General features: G+C 37.9%; 1 protein-coding gene across 2 annotated transcripts in view; it reads left to right on the top strand.

Annotated features, from left to right (window-relative positions):
- Glra3 (glycine receptor alpha 3) overlaps positions 1-25707 on the top strand; it is a 179748-nt gene that overhangs the window by 29396 nt on the left and 124645 nt on the right. For both annotated transcript variants that reach the window (XM_004657121.2, XM_004657120.2), the window contains exon 2: positions 13988-14115. In XM_004657121.2, coding sequence (XP_004657178.1) covers positions 13988-14115 — 128 coding nt within the window. The remainder of the gene's footprint in view (positions 1-13987; positions 14116-25707) is intronic.

Genomic DNA, 25707 nt, shown 5'->3' with positions numbered 1-25707 from the left:
ATTTTAGGAATTTTATTAAATTAAATGTCAAAGTTTTTTGCTTGCTTTTATTTATGATGATTATTTTATTTTTATTTGTGTATGTGATGGTGTGCTATGTATGTGGCAAATGTATGCAAACACTGTGTATACAGTTGCCAGTACTGTGTGCACACACCTGCAGAGGCCAGAGTAGAAGGTTTGTTGTCCTCTATACTACTCTTCTACCTTGTTTCCTTGAGACACAAGTTCTCAGTGAACATAGAGCTGACATTTGTTCAGTAGGTCTGGCTTACAAGAGATCCCTGACAATCGTCCTCTGTCTGCTCCCATGATGACTGGGGTCACAGAAGCGCATGGACACATCCAACTTTCTTCATGGATTCTGGACATAAACTCAGTTCCTCCTGCTGGAGGTGCAAGTAAGCCTTCTCTGCAGGCCCCAGTGACATATATATATGTATGTATAAAATTTCACCTTACCTAAAAATAATACAATATTTTATTATGTATCATTGCTTTTATAGAAAGATAATTTTTTAAATATTTCCTAACATGCAGCTGGCGGCCTATCCCATAAAAGAGCTCTGCCAGAGGGCGTGACCCATCAGCATTTAACAAAACCAGAGTCAGACTGAAGCTCTCAGGCTCTGCCAGATTGGAGCTTTCCAGCCCCAAATGAACCATACTTTCCAGATTATTTACTAGAGACATGCCTTCCATATTACATACTAGTCAACAATGGAGTAAGAAATGCAGTATTTTCCTTCCTTTGTGTCACTTTCACTATTAATTGCATAAACAATGAGTACTTGTATTGTACAAACTATTTCATTTTAATGAACAACAAGATGCAAGGTACATGCAATTCATTAAAATGGTATGTTAATGTGTTTATGTGTGTATATATATATATATATATATATATATATATATATATATTATTTATATATATATGCATAAACTTACTTTTAAATTCATATTTTTCTCTATTTATAATATTTCTTTTTAAAAGTATCTCAGACATTATAGAGAATCTTTTCCAGGCTCCAGTAATGGCAAGTTAATAAATAATTGAATGAATTTCTACTCATAAAATTCATTTGAATTATACAAAAGATTTTTTAATATAATAGCACCACTGGTGAATTGATGTCATGATAATTAGATAATTTAGAAGAAAATAATTTGGGGTACAAGAGTATATTTCAAATGGAATTTAAACTGAATTCAAGTCAAATCCAATTTCAGAAAAAAAAACGTAATTATTACTTTTACCAGTTACTGTAACATATAATTTCCATTATTTCGGATAAAAAATATGCATTAATAAAGGTTTTTGGAATTACAAGCACAGTTAAATTATATTAGAATGCTACATGATGATAGATCAAGATGCAATCATATTGAAAAATAATAATCTTTCATCATTTAATTCTTTAAAAGGATTGTTTGAGATGTTAAAACATAGTGTTTGACAGTAGAGTTTAAACTATACAACAAGAATTTGGGGATAACATGAGCATAATGTGTTTGTGTGCTTTGTGGTGCATGCTCCCTAATGTTTGCAAACCTGTGAATCATTTTGTTCCCATTCAGCTCTTAAGCTGCACAGATAATAACAGATTGAACAATAGAAATACAGATATATCTGAGAGCTCCATGGTAGCTAGATAACAAGTAAACAGCTATTCCTTAATTACTGCCACAAAAATAATAATCATGTCCTATACAGTGACATAGATTTTAAATACTCATTTGGAAAACTACCTAAAAATATGAGTATCATTTTTATAAAATTATTTAAAACAAAGGACTTTTTTGAAGCTTTACAAAAATAGTGCCACAGGAAATAGTTGAAACCTAGAGAGGAAATAAAATTATCTAGAGAGGTTAGTAACTTTTGTCTGGGGCTATGAGAAGGATGGGTCTGTATGCCAAAAATACAATCAAGAAATATGAAAAGAGGTCTGAGAGGACTACTGGTCAAGATGGCATCCACCTAATCACAACACACCTCTCTGGAAAGAAAAGGCAAGATATAAAGGGTACATTGGGTCTTCCAGGAAGAAGCAGACTGTAACAGACCTCAAGTGAGAGGGTGAGGAGGGGCAAAAAAAGGGAGTCAGCTGATTCCCTCTCTCTTGGGTAACTCACCAGTTCCCCAATCCCCTCAAGCAGCTGTCCTAGCTGTAGGCCCAGTCTCAGGTTCCTTCTGCACTAATCACAGGCAAGGGGACCAGCAAAGGTGCAAACACCATCCCACTCATGGCTGAACAGCCACATATGCCAGTGCTGTCCCACACTCCAATGCTGCCCATTCGCCACTGCCCCAACCCCTGTGCCCAGATCCAAGCCAGCAGGCCAACACAGTTCCACCTATGCATACAGGCTTGGGAAAACCATCCCCCTACCCTCTACACCCACGCCAATGTGCAGACCCAAACCAGCAAGACGGGGTAGCTGCCCTCACACATCCAGGCTCAGATGGATCAGAAAATTAGACCCTTCAATATGTTGTCTTCAAGATACCCACCTTACCACTAAAGACAGACACCTACTCAGGGTGAAAGGATGGAAAATGATATTCCAAGAAAATGGGACTAAGGAACAAGTATAGTTGTAGCTATACTAATATTGGATAAAATAGACTTCAAATCAAAAGTCATCAAACAAATAAAAAGAAGGCCATTTTCTACTTATCATGGGAACAATCCAAGAAGAGGACATCACAATCATTAATCTTTATGCACCAAACACAGAGGCACCACAATTCATAAAACAAAACCTACTTGACAACTAAACAGAAATAGCCACCAACACCATCATAGATGGGGACTTCAATACTCCACTATCAGCAACAGATAGATCATCCAAACAGAAAATCAACAGGCAAGTAAGAGAGCTCAACAAAACCATAGAACAATTAGACTTAACAGACATCTACAGAACATTCTACCCCAATCCACAGAATACACATTCTTTTAAGCAGCCCATGGATCACTCTCAAACATAGATCATATACTGAGTCATAAAGCCAGCCTCCATATATTTAGGAAGATCAACATAATTTTCTGCCTGATATCAGATCACAATGCTGTATTGCTAGAAATTAACATCAAAAGATGCACCAGGAAACCCATCAGCTCTGGGAAACTGAACAACACACTTTTAAACAATAAATGGGTAGTGGATGCAATAAAAAAATGAAATTGTGAAATTTCTAGAAATGAATGACAATGACAATACATCCTACTCAAACTTATGGGACACAATGATGGCTGTCCTCAGAGAAAATTCATAGCACTAAATGTCTTCATAACAAAGACAGAGAGATCCCAAATCAATAATCGAGGCACTGGAAAAGCATGCAGAATCCAACCCAAAAAGCTCCAGACAGAAAGAAATAATTAAGATCAGAGCAGAAATTAATGAACTGGAAACAAGAAAATTGATGAAACAAAGAGCTGGTTCTTTGAAAAAGTAAACAAGATTTATAAACCCCTGGCTAATTTTTTTAAAATTATTTATTTATTTATTTGAGAGCGAGAGAAAGACAGATAGAGGGAGAGAGAGAGAATGGGCGCGCCAGGGCTTCCAGCCTCTGCAAACAAACTCCAGACGTGCGCCCCCTTGTGCATCTGGCTAACGTAGGACCTGGGGAACAGAGCCTCGAACCGGGGTCCTTAGGCTTCACAGGCAAGCGCTTAACCACTGAGCCATCTCTCCAGCCCCCCCTGGCTAATTTGATCAAGCAAAAAGAAAAAAAAAGAGACACTTCAAATTAACAAACTTGGAAATAAAAAGGAGGGATCATAACAGACATAAGTGAAATTTGGAGAATCATCAGGACTTATTTCAAAGATGTCTACTCCACAAGCTGGATAATATGGAGGAAATGGATGAATTCCTGGACAAGTACCACCTACCAAAGCTCAACTCAGAGCATATTAATGATTAATCTCCTAAACAAACCTATCACACCCATCAAGATTGAAAAGGTAATCAAAAACCTCCCCAAAAAGAAGAGTACATTGCTAGGTGGCTTCTAGGCTGAATCCTATCAAAACTTCATGGAGGAACACAAACCAATCTTTCTCAAACTGTGCCACACAATTGGAAAACCAGGAAAGCTCCTCAACTTCATCCATGACACTAGTGTCACCGTAATACCAAAACCAGGCAGAGATGCCACAAGAAAAGAAAACTATAGGCCTATTTCCCTGATCAACGTAGACACAAATATCCAGAACAAACTTTTCACAAACTAAATTCAACAACACATCAAAAGCATTATCTACCTTGATTAAGTAGACTTCATCCCAGGAATGCAGGGGTGGTTCAACATATGGAAATCAGTCAATGGAATACACCACATAAATAGGCTTAAACACAAAAACTACATGATCAGCTCAATAGATGCAGAAAAGGCCTTTGACAAAATACAACATCACTTCATAATCAAAAACATATGAAAGAACTGGCATGGATAGTTTATATCTCAACACAACAAGGACTATATATAAGGCTCCTAAAGCCCAAATAACACTTAGTAGACAGACACTGAAGGAATTGCCACCAAGATCAGGAACAGGACAGGGGTGTTCACTCTCACTTCTGCTCTTCAAATTAGTACTGGAAGTCCTAGCTCAAGCAATAAGACAGGAGAAAGAAATAAAAGGGATACAAATTGGAAATGAAGAAGTTAGCTCTATTCACAGATGACATGATTCTATTCATAAGAGACTCAAAAGTCTCCATCTCAAAAAAAAAAGAGGTGATTAACTCCTTTAGCAAAGTAGCAGGATACAAAAATCAATGCACAAAAATCAGTAGCCTTTCTATGTGCAAAAGGCAAAGATACAGATAAAGAAATTAGCAACATGGTCCATTTTCAACAACAATAAAAAAAAAAAACCAAGCCAGGCGTGGTGGTACACTCCTCTAATCCCAGCACTCAGGAGACAGAGGTAGGTGGATATCCATGAGTTCAAGGCCACACTGAGACTAGTTAATTTCAGGTCAGCCTGGACCAGAGAGAGACCCTACATGGAAAAAACAATAAATAATTAAATAATTTTAAAATACTTTGGAATAACATAAACCAAGGATGTAAAAGACCTAGACAATGAAAACATAAAAACACTCAAAAATGAATTTAAAGAGGACTTGAGAAAATGGAAAGACCTCCCCTGCTCCTGGGTAGGCAGAATTAACATTGTGAAAATGGAAATCTTACCAAAGGCAATATACAGATTTAATGCAAAACCAGTAAAAATTCCAACATTGTTCTTCATAGGCACAGAAAAGAATGATTTCAAAATTCACATGAAAAGGCAGAAGGCATCAGATATCCAAACTTATCCTCAGCCAAAGAAACACCTCTAAAGGCATCACCATACCTGACCTAAAGCTATACTACAAAGTCATAGTAATAAAACAGCTAGGTATTGGCATAAAAACAGGATAATAGATAGTGGAACAGAATTGAGGACCCAGACTTTGGGTCAAGTAACTACAGCTATCTGATATTTGACAAAGGCGCTAACAATATAAGCTGAAAAAAAAGACAGCATATTCAATAAATGGTACTGGACAAACTGGATATCCATATGTAGGAAATTGATACTAAATCCACACATATTGCCATGCACAAAAATCAAATCCAAGTGGATCAAAGACCTCAATATAAGAATAAGAACTCAGCTACTACTGCAATAAAAAATAGAAGGAACTTTCCATGATATAGGAATGGGAAAGCACTTCCTCAACAAAACCCCAGTAGCTCAGGATCTTAAACAATCACACAACCACTGGGATTTCATGAAGCCAAAATGTTTCTTCACAGATGAACATATGATAAGCAAAGCCAATAGATTACCCACAGAATGGGAGAAAAATTTTGCTGGCTATCCAACTGACAGGGGCCTAATTTCTAGAATCTACAAAGAACTCAAAAACCTAAACAATAAAAAGTCAAACAACCCACTCACAAAATGGGGCAGAGAACTGTACAGAGACTTCTCTAGGAAGAAATACAAATGGCAAACACCCACTTAAGAAAATGTTCCTCATCGCTAATCATCACGGAAATGCAAATTAAAACATCTATTAGATTCCACCATACCCCAGTAAGGATAGCAAACATTAAAAATTCAAATCAAAACAAAATAGGAACTCACATCCACTGTTGACAGGCATGTAAGATGGTACAACCACTTTGGAAAGCAATATGGAGACTCCTCAAAAAGTTGACTATTGAGTTACTAACAGATCCAGTTATTCCCTTACTTGGAATTTATCCTAAAAGCTCCATGCCTCAGTTCAGAGAGATTTGCTCAACCATGTTTATAGCTGCTCAATTCATATTAGCTAAGAGCTAGAGTCAACCCAGATGTCCTTCATTAAACAAATGGATAACCAAGATGTGGTATATCTACCCAATGAAATTCTACACAGCAGTAATAAAAAATGACACAATGAAATTTGAAGAAGGGGCGCTGGAGAGATGGCTTAGTGGTTAAGTGCTTGCCTGTGAAGCCTAAGGACCCCAGTTCGAGGCTCGGTTCCCCAGGTCCCACGTTAGCCAGATGCACAAGGGGGCGCACGCGTCTGGAGTTCGTTTGCAGAGGCTGGAAGCCCTGGCACGCCCATTCTCTCTCTCTCTCCTTCTATCTGTCTTTCTCTCTGTGTCTGTCACTCTCAAATAAATAAATAAAAATTTAAAAAAAAAAAAAGAAATTTGAAGAAAAATGGTGCCACCTGGAACAGATCATTCTCAGTAAACTCACCAAATCACAGAAGGATAATCATCACATAGTTTCATTCATCTGTGACTCTTAACCTGAATCTACCCTAGATGCTGACATACCTATTATGCATCTCGAGAACTGGACAATAAGGAGGTTGGGGCAGGAAGGGAGGGTAAGAGTGGGGGACACAAAACTAGATCCAAATGGCAATTTTACCATAAAGGTAAATCCTAAAATACAGCTTAATGGTTGAATCTTCATCAGGTCCTTAGAGGGAACACCTGAAGCACAGGACCCTGGAGAGGGTACGATGAAGACTAAACTTAATCTTCTCCTGTTTCTCTCTCTTTCTCTTTCTCTTTTTCTTTCTATAACTCTTTTATATTACATATCTTTTCTTCATTTCCTTGGCACTGGCCAGTAACTCCCAGTATCAGCATGTGGCTAACATCCACAATGAGCTGTTGATCAGAGAGACCTACAAGGTTTCCCAAAGAAGACAGATTTCTGTCAGAGTACTTGATGACCCACCAAAGGTTACTGGTAAGACCTTACTGCTGAAGTCACCATATGCTGTTGGTACAGAACATGGAGTGACTTGGCTAGAATCTGAAAGAGAGTCAGTCCCCAGACAGTTAGTTTGTCTAGTGCCAGAAGTAAGTTGCTTTATGAGTGATAGGGGTGTGGAGGAGGGGATGACCAATATCTGTCCAAGCAACTCATGATGTAAACTACCAGCAGCAAACAACCTAATGTGCTACTTACCCAAGTGCAATAGTGACACACAGCCATGGTGGGAAACCAACTGCTCTTGATTTGGCTAACTGATCTGCTCAGTGGAACAGAACTCATAGCTGGAGCTGGGAAACAAGCCAGAACTATACCCAAAAATGAACCTGCTCTACATTATCAAGCTCCCATCAATTGTGGGCTATAAGAAGGCCTACACTTATTAAATTCTCTCTAAAATAACAATGGCTATCCAATTTATTTGGTGCCAATTCCACTCTGTGTTGGAGAATTTTCTTCCCTTTTCCAAATGGACACAGATCCTAAGGAAAGAAATACCCCATCACACCTCCACAGGGCTCCATCTGAAACTAAAAGTAATTGGGGAAACGAGCAAGAGTTCTGCTTTCTTGGTAAAACTGGTACCAGCACAAGGGTGAAGGAGATAGTCACAACAAACATACAACTCCTACCAAATCATGTATCCAGAGACACAGAGGCTCCCAAGACCTTATCACTGAAGCAGACCTAAAATGAACCCAACATGGCTCAGGGAAATTTGTGGAAGAAGGGGTGGAAGGAATGTTAGAGTCACACATTGGGTTATTATTCACAGAGACATTGACTCTTACCCATAACTAATGGCTAACCTCACAATGCTCGACCCATATTCCCCAATGAGGAGGGTCCATGTGGAGGGGTGAGGACAGGGAGGAGGCTAAAGATGACATCAACATGACTGTGTACATAACTAATAAAAAAATTAGAACTGAAAAAGAGAGGTCTGAGAGACATGGTCAGGGGTGATGCCAGAAAAATGTAGAGGGGTAAAGGGTCCATTAACTCTTTTCTTCAGAAATACAGTGGGGAAAAAATGGCATCCAACATTTGTAGCACTCTGGCAACTAATGAAAGGCTTTCATTTATCCAAGAAGTAGCTTAATTAATTCTACAAGAACATCTATTTATAATAACAGTGAAATTTGGAGCATTATAACTTTTTGGATTCTTAGTGCCACCCTTTTACAGCTTGCTTGTAATATTGGAAACCAATAACACTCAATCACAGAAGAAAAATAACCTTGCCACAAGGGTCAGGATGGGACTTGAACTTCATTTGGACTTCTAGTCTTCAAAATAATGAGAAAATTAATTTAAATAAGAGGATATGTCTATGATTGCATATGATAATTAATGTAGAAGTTACAGAATTAATGCAGAAAAGGTAATTTAAGAGAAAAAGAAGACATCAATGAAAAATTACGCTATATATAAAGATATACCAATTCCTTGGCTGTGTCTGAGCACCTGAGGGGGGAAAAAAAAAAGATAGAAAAATACATCTCATTTATGGTTTTAAAAGAAATCAACCCGTAGAATGTTTCCAGAGGAAGGTGATAGGAATTACTAGATATGTGTGGTAGAATTACTTAAAAAAGATTTTTATTTGCTTACTAAAATACAAGTAAAATCGTGTTGGAGACTGTCTCACTGGATAAAGCACTTTGTGCACAAGTAAGTGTACACTAGTTCAGATCCTCAGAACTCACGTAAAGCTGTAACATGAGTGTCTATAATCCAGCACACCTTAGAGTGGAAAGGGAGAAAGTGACAGAATCTGCTATCTTATAGGATAGCTAGTTAAGAGAACACAGTGGTGAATGAGATACTCTGCTTTGAACATATTGAAAGGGAGGACCTCCATCTAAGTTTATCCACTGACCTTAACAGGTGTACCAGTGACACATGTTCACCCACACTTCCACACTTACACCTACAAAAAATACATATGAAAATTAGAGAAAAACATTCAGAGAACTGAAATGTAAAGCAAAAATATCATCAGCAATAATAATTATAAAAGAAAGAGTAAATCTGGGATTGAAAAGTATAGTAATTTATTTAAATGAAAATTTCACTGGGAAGGTGGCATTCACATACTTTGGATACCACAAACTATACAAAGGTATCTCTTCATTATTTATATTCAGGTCTGAATTCAAGTACTCAGGGCCCACTCTCTCCAGAATAACTCAGGAAGAATGCTTTCCTCAACTCTGTGGCTTCGGGGGGCTGCCTCCTTTCCGTGACTTTGGTGCTTCACTCTAATAACTGCCTGTGCTATACCTTTTTCTGCTCATAGCAAACTTACCCATTTCACATCCATGTATGCTTCTTCTTATACTGCAAACCTAAATAAACTCCTTAATCCACTGCATAATGTGTGGAATTGTGACTTAGTTCACATAATCATCTATTACTTTATAGTAGAGGAACACAACATAATTAAATGATGTAGTAAACTAGTTGGAAGTAGAATGTGGAAGCTTATCTTCTAATAACCAAAATGAAGGATTTTGTAAAATACATTAAAGGAATGATTTAGGATTGTGAGCTATTAAAGCTCTAATAAGGCCTTTTAGCACTGTGTTCTTGTGTTTAGAATATGAGTAAACTCTGCTTAACAAGAGAGCAGAAATATCCTTAAAACCACAGAATGCAGGAAAGTTCTAGGGTCATGGAGGAGGTAGCAGATTGTCTGTAAAATGATAAGGAGTGAGATTGAACATAATAAAAAGAGATGAAGGGTCATAATCTCGAATCAATAGAAAAGAAGAGGATAAGTTTCTGTTGGCAGAGAAAGTAAGAATGACAGAAAGCCACTAAGGAGATAAGTAATGAGACTACCCTGGACTAGGTAGAACCACTATATATGGAAGTAGAAAACAGGTACTGTTTGCAGTGACCCGAAGCTTCCAGAAATATCATTCTCAGATCATCACTGATCACATTGTATATTTTTTTAATTTCTTTTATTAGTTACTTTGTATTCAGCAAATACAGTCAGTTTGGTACCATTATTAGGCTCATCCATAACCTACACCCTTCCCTTGGCTCCTCCTTGTTGAGGTATATGGGTCATGCATTGTGGAGTTAGCCCACAGTTATTGGTATGATAAATGTCTCTGCATATCTAGACCCAAAATGTGGCTCAAACATTCTTTCCGCCCCCTCTTCCGCAAAATTTCCCTGAGCCATGTTGGGTTCATTTTTGGTCTGCTTCAGTGATGAGGTATTGGGGGCCTCTGAGGCTCTGGCTCTCTGATTTGGTAGGAGTTGATTTTTCTCTATGTTGGTCTCATTCCCCCTTGTGCTGGTATCCGGTTCATCAGGAAAACAGCACCCTTGCTTGTTTTGCCAGTTTTCCTTAGTTTCAGTTGGGGCCCTTTTGAGGTATGATGGAGTGGCTCTCTCCTTAGGATCTACATCTATCTGAAAAAGAGAAGCAGATTCTCCAACGGAGAGTAAGTTAGCACCAGGACAAATGAGATAACCCTTACATTTTTATAGAGAATTTAATAGGTGTAGGCCCTCTTGTACCCCATGATTGATGGTAGCTTGATATTGGAGAGTGGGCTACTGTTTGGATATGGTTCTTAATTGTTTCCCAGCTCCAGCTATGGGTCCCATACCACTGAGGGGATCAGTTAGCTAAATCAAGAGCAGTTCGTTCCCCACTACGGCACTTGTGTGAGTATTACAACAGGTTATTTGCTGCTAAGTAGGTAGACCTTGAGTTGCTTGGACAGATATTGCTCATTTTCCCCCAGTCACCCATGTAGCAACTTCTGGCACCAGACACACTGACTGTCTGGGCAATGACTCTCTTCTAGCTTCTAGCCATACCATTCCATTTTATGTGTCAACTGCATATGGTGTCTTCAGCACTAAGGTCTTACCACTAACCTCAAGTACTCTGACAGAAATCTGTCTGTCTTTTAGGCAACCTTGTAGGTCTCTCTGATAAAAAGCTCATTGTGGATGATAACCACATGCTGGTACTGGGAGTTACAGGTCAGTGCCCACTAAGAACATGAGGAAAAAAATAATTAATATACAAGAGTTAGAGAGAAGAGGGAGGGGGAGTGGGAGGGAGGGAAGATATAGAAGATTAAGGTTAGCTTGATCCTACCCTCTCCAGTGTCTTGTGGTTCAGGTGTTCCCTGTAAGGGCCTGGTGAAGGTTCAGCCATTTGGTCCGCCTTTTAGGAAGCAGAATTTTATGGTACCATTGCCTTTTGGGTCTAGATTTGTGTTTCCCACTCCTCCATTCCCCTCCCCTTCCTCCCCACCCATCCTAGTGTCTAGTCCACGAAATGCTTGCTGGATATGTAAGGTATCTTGGGTAGATTCAGGTTAGGTACTGTAGATTAGTGAGACTAAGTGGCAATTTTTTTTTTCTGTGATTGGGTAAGTTCACTGAGAATGATCTGTTCCAGGTTCAAACATTTTTCCTCAAATTTCATTATGTCATTGTTTCTTACTGCTGTATGGAATTCCATTGTGTAGATATACCACATCTTAGTTATCCATTCTTTTAGTGATGGACATCTGGGTTGATTTCAGCTCTTAGCTATTATGAAGTGAGCTACTACAAACATGGTTGAGCAAATCTCTCTGGCCTGTTGTTTGAAGGTTTTAAGGTACATGCTCAGTAAGGGAATAACTGGGTCTGTTGGTATCTCTATAGTCAGCTTTTTTTTTCTTTTTTCTTTTCTTTTTTTTTTTTTTTTGAGAGCGACAGACACAGAGAGAAAGACAGATAGAGGGAGAGAGAGAGAAAATGGGCGCGCCAGGGCTTCCAGCCTCTGCAAATGAACTCCAGACGCGTGCGCCCCCTTGTGCATCTGGCTAACGTGGGACCTGGGGAACTGAGCCTCGAACTGGGGTCTTTAGGCTTCACAGGCAAGCGCTTAACCACTAAGCCATCTCTCCAGCCCTATAGTCAGCTTTTTCAGGAGTCTCCATATTGCTTTCCGAAGTCGTTGTATACTTATTATACCTATGAATCATTGTATCAATGTGTTAAGACAAACTGGTGGTAGGATACTAAGCTCCATTTTCACTATTTGCTAAAATTCTGCCTGTTTGGCAATTTTCTGAATTTAGCAAGATTGCTGAGAGGGTGTGATAACTAATACTCTCCAGGGAAGTAACATCACCTTGAACATATATGTTCCAACTTCTATGTACTGAGGAAGTTAGCTTTACTTTCTTGAAGCAAGATCTGTGGGTGGAAGAATCATTTCATCTCTACTAGCAGCCCCCACACCTTCTGTGAATAACTTAGGTAAATGAGGAGCCAGATAGAGGTTCCATCCAACTATAGTTTTCTAAAGTCAGTTGCATGAAAGAAAAAAAAAATGTTTGAAGATAGACATGATGGCATATGTTTACACTCCTTGTACTTAAGTAGGAGGCTAAAGTACAGGGTCAAAAGTTCAACATCAGCCAGGCTTGGTAGTTCACACTTTCAATCCCAACATGGGGAAGCAGAGGTAGAAGGATCACCATGAGTTCAAGGACACCCTGACCATTCCAGGTCAGCCTGCACTAAAGCGAAACCCTGTATCCAAAACGCTAAAAATTAAAGTGTGGAATAGTTGACTCAGCAGTTAAGATGCTTGTCTTCAAAGCCCAACTCCCTAGTTCAGTTCCCTAATATCCATATAAAGCCAGATGCACAAAGTGACACATGCATCTACAGTTCATTTGCAGTGTCTGGGTCCCTCACTCACCATTCTTTCTGTCTCTCTTTATCTCATTTTGCTTGCAAATAAATAAAATATTTTTTTAATTATAACATTTTATATAATCTGTGCACAAGTTCAACTCATTTAATAAGTAGATGTTCGGGTCAAATTTATGATACTTTTTAACATTGACACACAAATTTTATATCTGAACAAAATGTATTAAAAATGAATGGGGCTGGAGAGATGGCTTAGCAGTTAAGCACTTGACTGTGAATCCTAAGGATCCTGGTTCAAGGCTTGATTCCCCAGGATCCACGTTAGCCAGATGCACAAGGGGGCACATGCATCTGTAGTTCATTTGCAGTGGCTGGAGGCCCTGGCATGCCCATTCTTTATCCATCTCTATCTGCCTCTTTCTCTGTCTGTTGCTCTCAAATAAATAAACAAAAATGAACAACAACAACAAAAAGATGAATGGCTCCTAAGTGCAAACAGCTTGAGTTTAACTGAATTTGAGACTCATATAGGAAGCATCCTAACTGAAGAAAACAAGATTATTATTTAATTTGTGTAGAAGTTTTATTAATGCTTAGAAAAATTAGGGAGACCTTATGTGTGATTTTGTTTCTCTCAAGAAAAGCACATAAAATTATGCATCATAACTATACTTTTGTATTTCTTATGCATTCAACACTAAGGATACTTTTATTTAGAAGGTACAATTAGACTTCAAATCTAAGAAAATACAGATTTTGAAAATTTTAAAATGTGTGTGTCAACTTTGTTTCCAGGTTTTAAACAACGAAATGTCACCTCTGACTGAATCCATGTGGAACTTTATAAACCTGATATAAATATGTGCCTCATAATATTCAGTGTTTTTATTCAATTGTTGTGTACTGTTGTTAAAGGCATTTCTGTTTAGCATTCACATTTTACTTTTTTGGTAGATTTCCTTCAGTAAAGTCTATCATTTTGCTTTCACTTGTAGTTTGGTTGCCACAAAGGAAACAAATAGTGCGAGATCTAGAAATGCTCCAATGTCACCTTCTGACTTCCTGGACAAATTGATGGGGAGAACATCAGGGTATGATGCGAGAATAAGACCTAACTTTAAAGGTAACTTTTCTGTTTATTACTTCAGATGTAATGTGCTTCAAATATGACAACACGAGATAACTTTTAAGATTGATTAAGAAATTCTAGGGCTGGAGAGAAGGCTTAGTGGTTAAGCGCTTTCCTGTGAAGCCTAAGGACCCCGGTTCAAGGATTGATTCCCCAGGTCCCACAAAAGCCAGATGCACAAGGAGTGCATGCATCTGGAGTTCATTTGCAGTGGCTGGAGGCCCATTCTCTATCTGCCTCTTTCTCTCTCTGTCATTCTCAAATAAATAAATACAAATAAACAAAAAAATTAAAAATAAATTCTAATGCTTATTTTAAATATTCTTTCAAATACTATATTAGTCACGGATATGACTAATATAGGACTTGAAAGGGGATACCTATTTTCATGTGCAGGACTAACAAGATATGTCTCCCATAGACCCACAGTATTCCTCCATCCCTGATAGTTATAAATTGCTTTTTGTTTTTTGTTTATTGAAGACAGATCTTCCTATCTAGACTTAGCTGAACTGGTACTGACCATGAAGTCTAAACTGACCTTGAATTCATGTCAATATTGTTGGTTTCGCCTACCTGATGCTGGCATTACAGGCATGCACCTCCATCTCTGGATTATAATAGATACATTGTTTATTTTATCAAACATTTGATTTAACTACATATGTTGTGCAGTTAGCTTCTCTTTGCTGGGTCAAGCACCTGACCAGAAACAGCTTATGGGAGAAAAGAGTTTATTTAAGGCTTACAAATTCCAAAGGAAGATTCACCATGGCTCACTTCAGCATCCACAGCCGAGAGAGGGCGAGGGGGAGGGAGTAAGCATGAATAGGACAGCGAGAGCTCAAGCTGCTGTCCATACACCTAGTAGGGTTGGACTGAATTTCAGCCCCCAATGACCTCTCCATCAGGGCTGTGTCTGTTGTAGTCCTAAGTAGAAAGCTTAATCAAAAGTACCTAAGTCTCCATCTGAAAATAGAACATTTTTTTTCAAGCAAAAGTGATAACAGTTTGAATAAAAGGGTTTGATAAGCATAGTAATGAGAAAGATATATTGATATATATCTCCACTCTTCTAAGCTAGAGAGCAGTGGAGGTTCTCTCTGCAGCCTATTGGTTTTCTGTTCTAGGTAATTTGGCTTGGTTATCAGAGCCAGATAAGAGTTCACTCCCACTGAGAGGATCTCATGTCCAATCCATTAACAGTTGGTCACTTACTTTGTCTGTGCAACACTATTGTACAAGTGTACACTTCTTGCTCAGCTGGTTGATTTTGTCAGTGACAGGATTGTCCAGGAGATGGGTCACCTCCAAGTCATCTTTCCAGGCCCAGAAGTCATTACAGCAGAAGCAGTGGCATGAATACTGCTCTTATGGCCAGCCCGAAACCCAGTTTCAGGAAAATGGTGACAGACACTAGGGTCACTCAAACCTCATAAAAACAAAGATCCAGAGTATAAAGAGAAATCAACACTAAACCAGAAATCTATCTTCCCCAAGAAAGGCTCAGGAAGCATCATAGAATGGGGGTGGGGGGCAGAAAGATTATAACAGCCTCAGGTTGGGTGGACATAGCCTGAGACACCATGTTTCCCCCATCCTTGCAGAGACTGACTGAGGCCTCTCAGTCCCCACAGTGAATATCAATAATGCCACTGAAGACCCTCACCAGAATTGAGGCAGGGGAGAGGAGGTTCTATGTGTGCAATCTTTCCATAAAACAACAATTCATTTAAAAAATACCTAAGTCTGGGCTGGAGAGATGGCTTAGTGGTTAAGTGCTTGCCTGTGAAGCCTGAAGACCCCAGTTTGAGGCTTGACTCCCCAGGATACACATTAGCCAGATGCACAAGGGGGTGCACACATCTGGAGTTCATTTGCAGTGGCTGGAGGCCCTGGCATACCCATTCTCTCTCTCTCTCTGTCTCCCTCTTTCTATGTCTGTTGCTCTTAAATAAACAAATAAAATAACTTAAAAAAATACCTAAGTCTATGGGGGACACATGTTTACATCCAAATAATCACTTATGTTTATATGCATGTATATAATATACCCATATACACACATATCACATGTATGTATAAATTTATGTATTAACTCTCCTTAACTGTTCTCTCTCTGTCTAGAATAAAAGTTTAAGAACTGTCAATAAGCCTTGTCTCTCATTCCCAGTGCCAGTTACTCAACTCAGTATTTGCCCAGCTAGACAAAAGTTCTGTCAATGTGCCACATCCCCACTCCCTCCCATCTTTGGGGTCTCTCACAGTAGGACGCTTCACTGCATAGAATTAGTTGTTGAATTTATTATCTTGGTAACATACTTAAAATTAAAAGCCACTGATAATGTTTAAAATATTATTCTATCTCCCAAGTAGTTTGCCTCAATGCCTAGGAAAGAAGGTAAAAGTTAGCATGAGTGCTATTTATCATCCACTTAATATGATGATAAGCAACATATTTTTGCAAGTTACATGTGACCTATCCAGAACTTCAACATAAAACAATTTATTTGTAAAAGGTTAGAAAGCTACTTGCATACCTTACTACATACCTTTACTACAACTTGAATTTTACCCTAGTGAATACATTTATTAGAATATGCATTCTTCCATGGGACTCAGTGTTGTGGAATGTTATTCTCAGGACATGGCATGAGCCCATGACTGTTTTAAATTTCAAGCAGCTGTGTGCTCCCAGAAAAGAGCTCTACAAGATTAGATCCCTTATCATTTTATCTCAGAGGGGGAAAGGGTCTCAAGAAATTGCTCCCATCCCTGAGCATTTACAGGAAGTCAAGGGATGACAGAACACAGACATTTCTTCAATGGTATGCACACTCAAATGTTGCCCACACTCCTGTATATAACCCTAATACAACTCACTAGTTCACCAAGCCAGAAAATTTCACACATTTAGTTAAGCTATTTTAATCATAGGGTGAGAAAAATATCCCCTGATCAGAAAAAAAAATGAAGAATTGCTTAGTAATGGTATAAGTATTAACAGAGATGTTATTTGTATCTGTGTATGTAGAAAGAGAAAAAAACAGGAACAAAACTTACTGTTGGAGGCTAGGGAAAGCACTCAGTGATTCAAGGGTTAAAAGACTTAAGTGGTTGCTCGTGAAGCCTGCCATCCACTGTTCAAATGTCACCAGTGTGAAATGAAATACAAAGTCTACTATTCATTTGCAGTGGTGAGAAACTCTCACCACTGCATGCATGCATGCACACACACACACACACACATATAGATATATACACACACATACTTGTGAGAGGGAGTCAGGTAGCCTTGTTAGGCATCTAAAAGTGTCCCTGAAAGTAAAAAGGCCAGAGGCTATGCATTTGCTAGAGATGAAAGGATGATTAGACTTTTTATCTCTTGCCTAGTTCCTTAGACCTATATTTCCATAACTGAGCCCCTACCTGAGAGGGAGGTCTTTTTCTAGCATCCTCATGTGTTTGGTCATGTTTAGACCCCAGAACTTGGCATTATGGATGGCCTCTTCCTGGGCCAGCCTCTAGCCCAGACCAACCAAATCTCTCTCTCTGACTATCCTGAGCAAGGAGATGAAACCCACAACCATAAGGTTATAGTTTTACCAGGGGAGGAAAATCTTTCTCTCTCTTTCTCTCTCTCTCTCTCCCCTTGAGCTACCTGGCCACTGGTGAACTTACAGTTTCTGGTGCGTTTCTCTGAGCCAAGGGGAGAATCCCTAAGCTCATACTTCTCAAAAGGGCTCTTTACCTCCTTCTGATCTCCACATAGCAGTAGGTCTTTGTAGTTTCTTTTCTGTTCTCTCTACAGTTTTTCCAGGCTCACTGTGCGCTCTCATGTGTGCATGTGGTTGGGGGGGGGGGGGGTATTCGTTTTATTTAATCCTTGGTTAAAAGTAGGCATGATCTCAGGGTTGGGGTTCAAGGACTTTCCTGAACTCCTAGCACCCCATTTCATTTGCAAATTTATGACTCAGAAATTATGTAGATTGTTTCAATTTAAAATTAATTTCACTCTTAAATTATTGATTGCATCCCTTGATTTAATTTTAGCTTTCTGTGAATGGTTTTAATTATAATGGAAGGAAAACACTAAGTATGAAGCTCTAAGAATATAGTACAGCTTTCAGAGAAATAATATGAAAATGAAAGCAAGAAATTGCACTGTTAATGTCTTTTTACATTGAGAAAAGGCTGTGTCTCTGCCATTGAGCTGAAAACTAATTTTAAATTGATTTTGAAAAACTAGTTATATAAGTAAAGCATGATGAATATGATCAGTAATTAGTGGTTTCATTATTGTGACTTTAGAGGCAATGTTACTTTATTTTCACTAAAAATTAAAGAAATAGGTTCTATTTTTAAATAATTGTAGAAATTTTAAAAGTTTACAAAAAGCCTTAATAGATACTTTAATAAAAATGCAGGTGAAAGCTGGGTGTGGTGGTGATGCCTTTAATCCCAGCACTTAGGAGGCAGAGGTAGGAGGAGCGCCATGAGTTCGAGGCCACCCTGAGACTACATAGTGAATTCTAGGTCGGCCTGGGCTAGAGCGAGACCCTAGCGAGAAAAAAACAACAACAACAACAAAAAAAATGCAGGTGAGCTGTTAACTACTACATAAAGGTGTCCTTTGCTTTTTCTAATTTTTGGAACATTAACTTCTATTTTATTATTACAATGATTGGAAGGAATGAAACAAAAGGAAGTATAAAGCCATTTTAATGCATGATTATTACATTTATGTTCAAGACCATATATAAGTACTTAGTTTTAGTTTTAAGTTAAAAATTTACTCATAAAACTAAGCTGATAACCAAGCCAGTTCAGAGATGAGTGAATGTGTGTGTGTGTGTGTGTGTGTGTGTGTGTGTGTGTGTATGCGCATGCACATGCATATGTGAGATTGGAGGATTCTACTTTCTTAGTATTATTCAAAGGTAGGGAACTTATTCCTTTTATGTCATTTAAATATATTTTTACTTCCAGTATTCTAAAAATGAATGTATACTTCCTTTGATTAATTACAATCATAAAATGTGAAAATCACTTTGTGCCTTTATTTTTAGTTCCTATTCTTGGTTTTTCATTTTATCTTTATTTATATATCTATTTATTTAACTGATAGAAAGAGGCAGAGAGAGAAAAAGAAAGAAAGAAAGAGAAAGAATGGGCATTCCAGGGCCTCCAGTTGCTGCTAATGAACTCTAAATTCATGTGCCACATTATGCACCTGGCTTAGGTGAGTCCTGGGTCCTTTGGCTTTGCAGGCAAGTGCCATAACTGTGAAGCCATCACTCTAGCCCATTCTTGGGCACGTGTGTGTGTGTGTGTGTGTGTGTGTGCGTGTGTGTGTAAACACAGGGACGAGCCCCTGTACATGGGAGCACAAAGGCCTCTTACCATGGCAAATGAATGCCGTATGATTATGCCACCTTTTGCATCCTGCTTATGTGGGTGGCTTGAGACCAGAATCCAGGCTAACAGGCTTTGCAAGCAAACACCCTTAACCATGAAGCTTTATTTCCAGCCCTGCCTTTTTTTCCCCAACAATTAAATGTTGTTAAATTCAGTACTCTCATAGCTCCACCTCCAAATTAAGCATTTTCAACTCCTTGCTCTCCTAGCCAACAAAATATCATACTTTTGACAGTTGTTTGATTGCCCAATAGTGAATAATAAATAGGATATTATCTGATTTTTGTGTATGGGGTGTGCGTATGTGTGTATGTATGTTCATGTGTCTCCATTCACATGTGTTCAATGAGCTCATGCATCTGTGTATGTCTAGAGGCAGAGATTGACATCAGAGGTCTTCTTTGATTATTTTCTATTTATTTTCAACTTATTTTATTGAAACAGGGTCTCTCCATGAACCCACAGCAAACCAATTCAGTTGGTCGAGCTAGCCAGCTTGCTGGTGATCTGCCTGTGTATGCCTCTCGAGTGCTGAGATGACAGGTGCACATCAAGTCTGATGTTTATATGGGTTCTGGGCACACAAACCCTGTTGTCACATTTGCATGGCAAGTGCTTTACCAAATAAGCCACTATACCAGTTCAAGTAAAATATTATTTACATTATATTTCTTCTTTGTAGACAATAGAGAAATATTTTCAATGTTCATAAACTAGATACAATGCCTAATAGAAGATGAGTAGATAAAGAAAGTAAGATAGATTCTTCTGTTCTCAGGTACCTAGTGGCCTACCTCATTCCACTGGAAATGCTTATCAGACAGAGGTATAAAGTGAAAGACTTAATTTTCTTACAATATTGACTATTGTTTATATGTGCAGCTCAAAAGACTAAAAATACAACCTCTGCTATGTTTTCCTTCATCACAGTTTTTAATTAATTTAACAAATAAATGAGTTTAAAAATGGATATATATGTATGAATACATTGTCTTAAAATTTGTCAGGGACAAGCTCTTAACAGAATGAGTTTAGAGGTATGAATACCAGTTTTTCTCTGAGGGGGAGGGCAATTACATGAAAGAAAACAGAAAGATAAAGACTAAAAAGAGAATTCTGCTTTTATAGCATGCTTTACAGTTTATGAACAACTTAGCAAATAATTCTGAATCTGGATTTGAAATTGTTAAAATGTTTTGTCCCTTAAAGAATACTATACCTCTTTTGTGACATGTATGCATATTTACCTAAAATAAAATAACAACTAATCTCTAAATTGTGTTCTTTTTAATCATCTGTGATATTCTGTCATTGAAGAAGGTGAAGCAGTAGTACAACATTACATTCAAATTCCTTAGTCATTCTTAGCAACATTTGAGCTTTTTGATTATTTGCTTGCTCTATATCTGCCTAATGAACACTTTTTCTCCCATGTGATTAAAAACAACATCATTGCCAACGTTTTGACATGCCAGCTTCATTGCTAAACTTAAAAACCTTTGTTATGTTTCTTTAGGAGGAATTTTAAAGAAAAAAATGCTGCTCTAAACATCTGCAACTGTAGTCATTTGCTTTCCAGGTCAAGAATGTCTACTGTAATGATCAATTTAAAAGTAAAATTTGCCATATGGATGCTATAGCAGTGATTTGCTGTGTTGCTAAACATAGTAGTATATTGGATGGATAAAACAGCTTTTGCATTGGCACAAAGATGTAACAGATTGGCCAAGGACTGCTAAACAGGTGCAGTGTGTGATAACAATGGATTTACAATCTTCTTAGAGCTTCATTCTCTGCACCAGTTTTCAATAGACATAGCAATAGCTAGGTTAAAAAGACTACTCCAAAATTGCTGGTCTTATCTGGCATGCACCAAAAGCCTAATGGGTAGAACACAGTGCTCTCAAAACATTAGGATGCTGTATCCATTTAATGCCTTGAAAGTAGTCTCTACTCTGTCATTGATCAGGTCCATTCCATATTTCATATGTCCTTGTCACAGGATTTTTTTTTCCCCTTAAGGTGATGCAAACACACATCTCCAGACAGGGCATAGTCAATAGACCAAAGGACAAATTACACCAAAACCAGGTTTGGTGATCTAATGAGTTTCTTGAGATTACTTATAGAGTAGGGGAAGGGGCTGCTTACAGGAGTAATGTGTAACTCAAATGCTATCCAGCCAGACTAGAAGTGTAATCCCATCCTGGTTGATGACCTCCCCACAGCTGCTTCTACTCAAAACCAGCTGAATCATCAGACAGTCCACCTCAGCATAGGTGAGGAATCATAGTACTGCATCTCCAGAGCTCACTGTACCACAGTCTCTCACCCAGAAGCACTTGTCACCCCTTTACATGGCCTTAGGGTGAGATCTTCCAACCAGTTCCTAGACTTGTTGACTTCAGGAGTCTCTGGAACTTCCTTCCTGCCTTGCCTCCCAGAAAGGGATGATTCAGTTTCGAGCTGATATAGTCTTGTTCTGGGGGTTGGTTGCATGATCTTTAAGGTTCAGGTCTCCTAGACTTGACTTCCTGAATCCCCAGAGCCTCCTTTTTCTGTCGTCAATTCAGAGGAACCTGCAACACAACAATAGGCAAAACCTTTGCCCATTAATATAACCATTCTACTATAGTGTCTTGGTAATTCTATTAGTTCCTTGATCAAGAATCATTAAGAGCCTCAAGGTGTTCACGAAGTAAATTCTAAACATGTAACATATTTGAGAATCAAGACCAATGACTTTTATTGACCAATGACTTTTTACTGTCTGTCTGTCTGTCTGTCTGTCTGTATATATACACACACACACACACACACACACATATACATACAGACAGACAGACAGACAATGACTGGCATAGCATTTTTCATTTTTTGGTTTTTTGAAGTGGGGTCTTGCTCTAGGACAGGCTGACCTGGAATTCGTTGTGTATGTGCCTCAGGCTTGCCTGAAACAAACTCCTACCTCTGCCTCCCAAGTTCTGGGATTAAAAGCTTGAGCCATCACACCTGAATAGTATAGCATTTTTAAAAACTGCAATTAGCATTTAATGCCAGAATGTATGCAACCTTCTTTCTTCTGCAGGGAAAAATCCATAAACTAAGAAATAGTCAAGTGAAAATCAAATAGCGCCTTTACATGTTTTACCATATAAACAAATCTCCATCTGGTAACAAGACAAAATATATAGTTTAGACCTGAGGCTATTGTAATATCAACTGGAAAATGGAAGAAAGTCTTCAAAACTCAGAAGAAAAAATAATTTCTAACCCAAAAATTTCTTTCAAATCTAACTAAATACTAAGTGTGACAATAATTCAGAATATAGTCTATAAATTTCTGAAAATAAATGAATACAGTATTTAATAAGTTGGAAAATATTGCAACATAATTCATACATTTTATAACTTGAGGATAAATTGATAATACATTTGGACAAAGCTATGTAAAATGCACTAAATAGTTACCAATATTGGAAAAATTCTATAATAGGAAATGATAACATAATATATTATGTGGCTTATTTTGGAAAAATATCTACATTTCTATAATAGTAAGGTTGTGAATATTGACCTAACAAAAGTGACCTTTAAACCATATATGAGTCATGAGACATCAGAAAGGTAGATTATGGCAGACTCACATAGGGGATGATATATGAAGAATAAGTTAAATCTATATTTTCTTTGTGGATGTCGAATCATATGCTTAAAAAATAAGCTTTTGAAAGGGAAATATCCAAAGAAGCTCATATGTGAATTAAAATGATTTTTTATCAAAAAGAAGGGAAGGAAAAGTAAGGATAAGCCAGAGGTTACTATCCTGTTTTGTAGTCAACCTTATCAATACAAATTTACTCCTATGTTGTTTTCCAATAAAATAAATTAAAATAATATTACATATGTTTATGTATCCTTAGCTGATTAACACATCAATTTTAAATCAGAGCCATTTTAATCCATATCACAAAATAGTTTATATAGCTACAAGCCTAATCACAAAGCTTGTGGTAAGATAGCTAAATTCTTTGTTACATAAAGATAAGTAAAAAAACAAACAAAAAAAAAAAAAACATAGTATGGTGGTAAAGAATGATTATTAGTATCAGACCTAACCATGTTACTTCATGACATGTTATATATGCTCTCTGAGCTTTAGTTTCCCAATGTGTAAATGGCAAAATATTGTCACTCTTAGATATAAATTACATTTATGTGGCAGCCAGCACAGTAGCTGGCAAGAGGAGATAACACAACCAGTTACTGATTTTAGGTCTTTCTGCTCCAGTAGATGATAATCATCTTGCTGTGTTTCCTGCATTTGTTATATACAGGTGCTTAACATTTAGTAAAGGAATGAATACAAACAAAACACACTGGATTTGTGATGAATACAAAATCAAGCATTTACAAAAAATGTTCTAGAATGGTTAAATGAAGAATTTCTGTCAATAAAAGTCATGGTTGATATTGTCAAATTAGTGTTAAGAATTCTAATCACTGAACAAGTCAGTGCCAGCCTTAGCAGTATTTACTCAAGAAACTCTGATAAATGTTTTCCAAAGAAGTAAACATTTTCATTTGGCCTCACACTCAGCTGTACAGGACCCTTAAAACCTAGTAGCCACCAGAGAAAAGAGCACATTAGAGCATCTCAGAAAGTCTGTGGCAAGTCCCTATCCTGATAGCATTTGTTTAAAATAATCAGAAAATGGTTTTACCAGTGGGTGTGACACCTGATGAAGAAAACAGGGGCCAGAACAAAACAATAAACAGATTCAGGTATTGAGACATTTGGAGAACTTTGAAAATTTTAGTGTTTTCTGACAAATTTCAAGGTTACATGTATTTACCAGGCTGTGTGCAAGTCCAACAAATGCATCAAAAGGTCCAGGTTGACGTAACTCAGACCCTGAACTAGTAAGAAGTGAAGGATAGAGCCAGAGTACCTGAGCATAGATGGAGTTCCTGCAAACAAACCGAGACTCTTGTTAAAAAGTGCGTAATTGATAAGGAACTTGGTAAATCTCTCACAAGCTAACCATTAAGCTCACAGCTCAGAATTCAGTTACTGATAGTCACTTTAAGTTATTAAACAATGAAGAATGAATAAATAGCAACAAAATATGTGGATGGGAGGTTTATGTATGTGGAGGAGTACCCTAAGGATTATCTAAATATGTGCTACCACAGAGGCCTAATTTCTAGAATCCACAAAGAACTCAAAAACCCAAACAATAAAAAGTCAAACAGCCCACTCACCAAATGGGGCAGAGATCTGAACAGGGAGTTCTCAGAGGAAGAAATACAAATGGCAAATATACACTTAACAAATGTTCATCATCCCTAATCATCAGGGAAATGCACATTAAAACAATTATGAGATTCTATCTTACCCCAATAAGGATAGCAAACATTAAACAATCAAAAAAAAAAAATGCTGTTGAGGATGTGGAGAAATAGGAAACCTCATTCATTGTTGATGGGAATGTAAGATGGTACAACCACTATGGAGAGCAATACGGAGACTCCTAAGAAGGTTGACTATAGAACTACCAAAAAACCCAATTATTCCCTTACTGGGCATTTACCTTAAAAGCTCCATGCCTCAGTTCAGAGAGATTTGATCAACCACATTTATAGCTTCTAATTCATAACAACTAAGAACTGGGGAATAAACCCAGATGTCCATCATTAGATGAGTGGATAACCAAGATTTGGTATATCTACATGATGGAATTCTACACAGCAGCAAGAAAAAAAATGACACAATGAAATTTGAAGAAAAAATGGTTGAACGTATGATAGATCATTATTAGAAAACTCACTCAATCACAACAAGACAATCGTTGCATGGTCTCACTCATCTGTGGCTTCTAACCTGAAATTGCCTGAGATGCTGACATACCTGCTAGGCACCTTGAGGACCAGACAATAGAGAAGGTGGAGAGGAAGGAGAGAATAAGGGTGGGAGGGAGACACAAAACTGGACCAAAATGGAAATGGTACCATAAAATCCTATATCATGAAAGACAGACTAAAAGGTTGAACCTTCATCAGGTCCTTAGATGGAACATAAGAATCAAAGAGCCCTGGATAGGGTATGCTGAAGACTAACTTTAATCTTCTCTCTCCCTTTCTCTTCTCTCTTCCTCTATTATATTA

This window comes from Jaculus jaculus, chromosome 1 (genome assembly GCF_020740685.1).
Source record: "Jaculus jaculus isolate mJacJac1 chromosome 1, mJacJac1.mat.Y.cur, whole genome shotgun sequence".
Taxonomy (NCBI): Eukaryota; Metazoa; Chordata; class Mammalia; order Rodentia; family Dipodidae; genus Jaculus; species Jaculus jaculus.
This window is presented reverse-complemented; position numbering and strand designations above follow the sequence as displayed.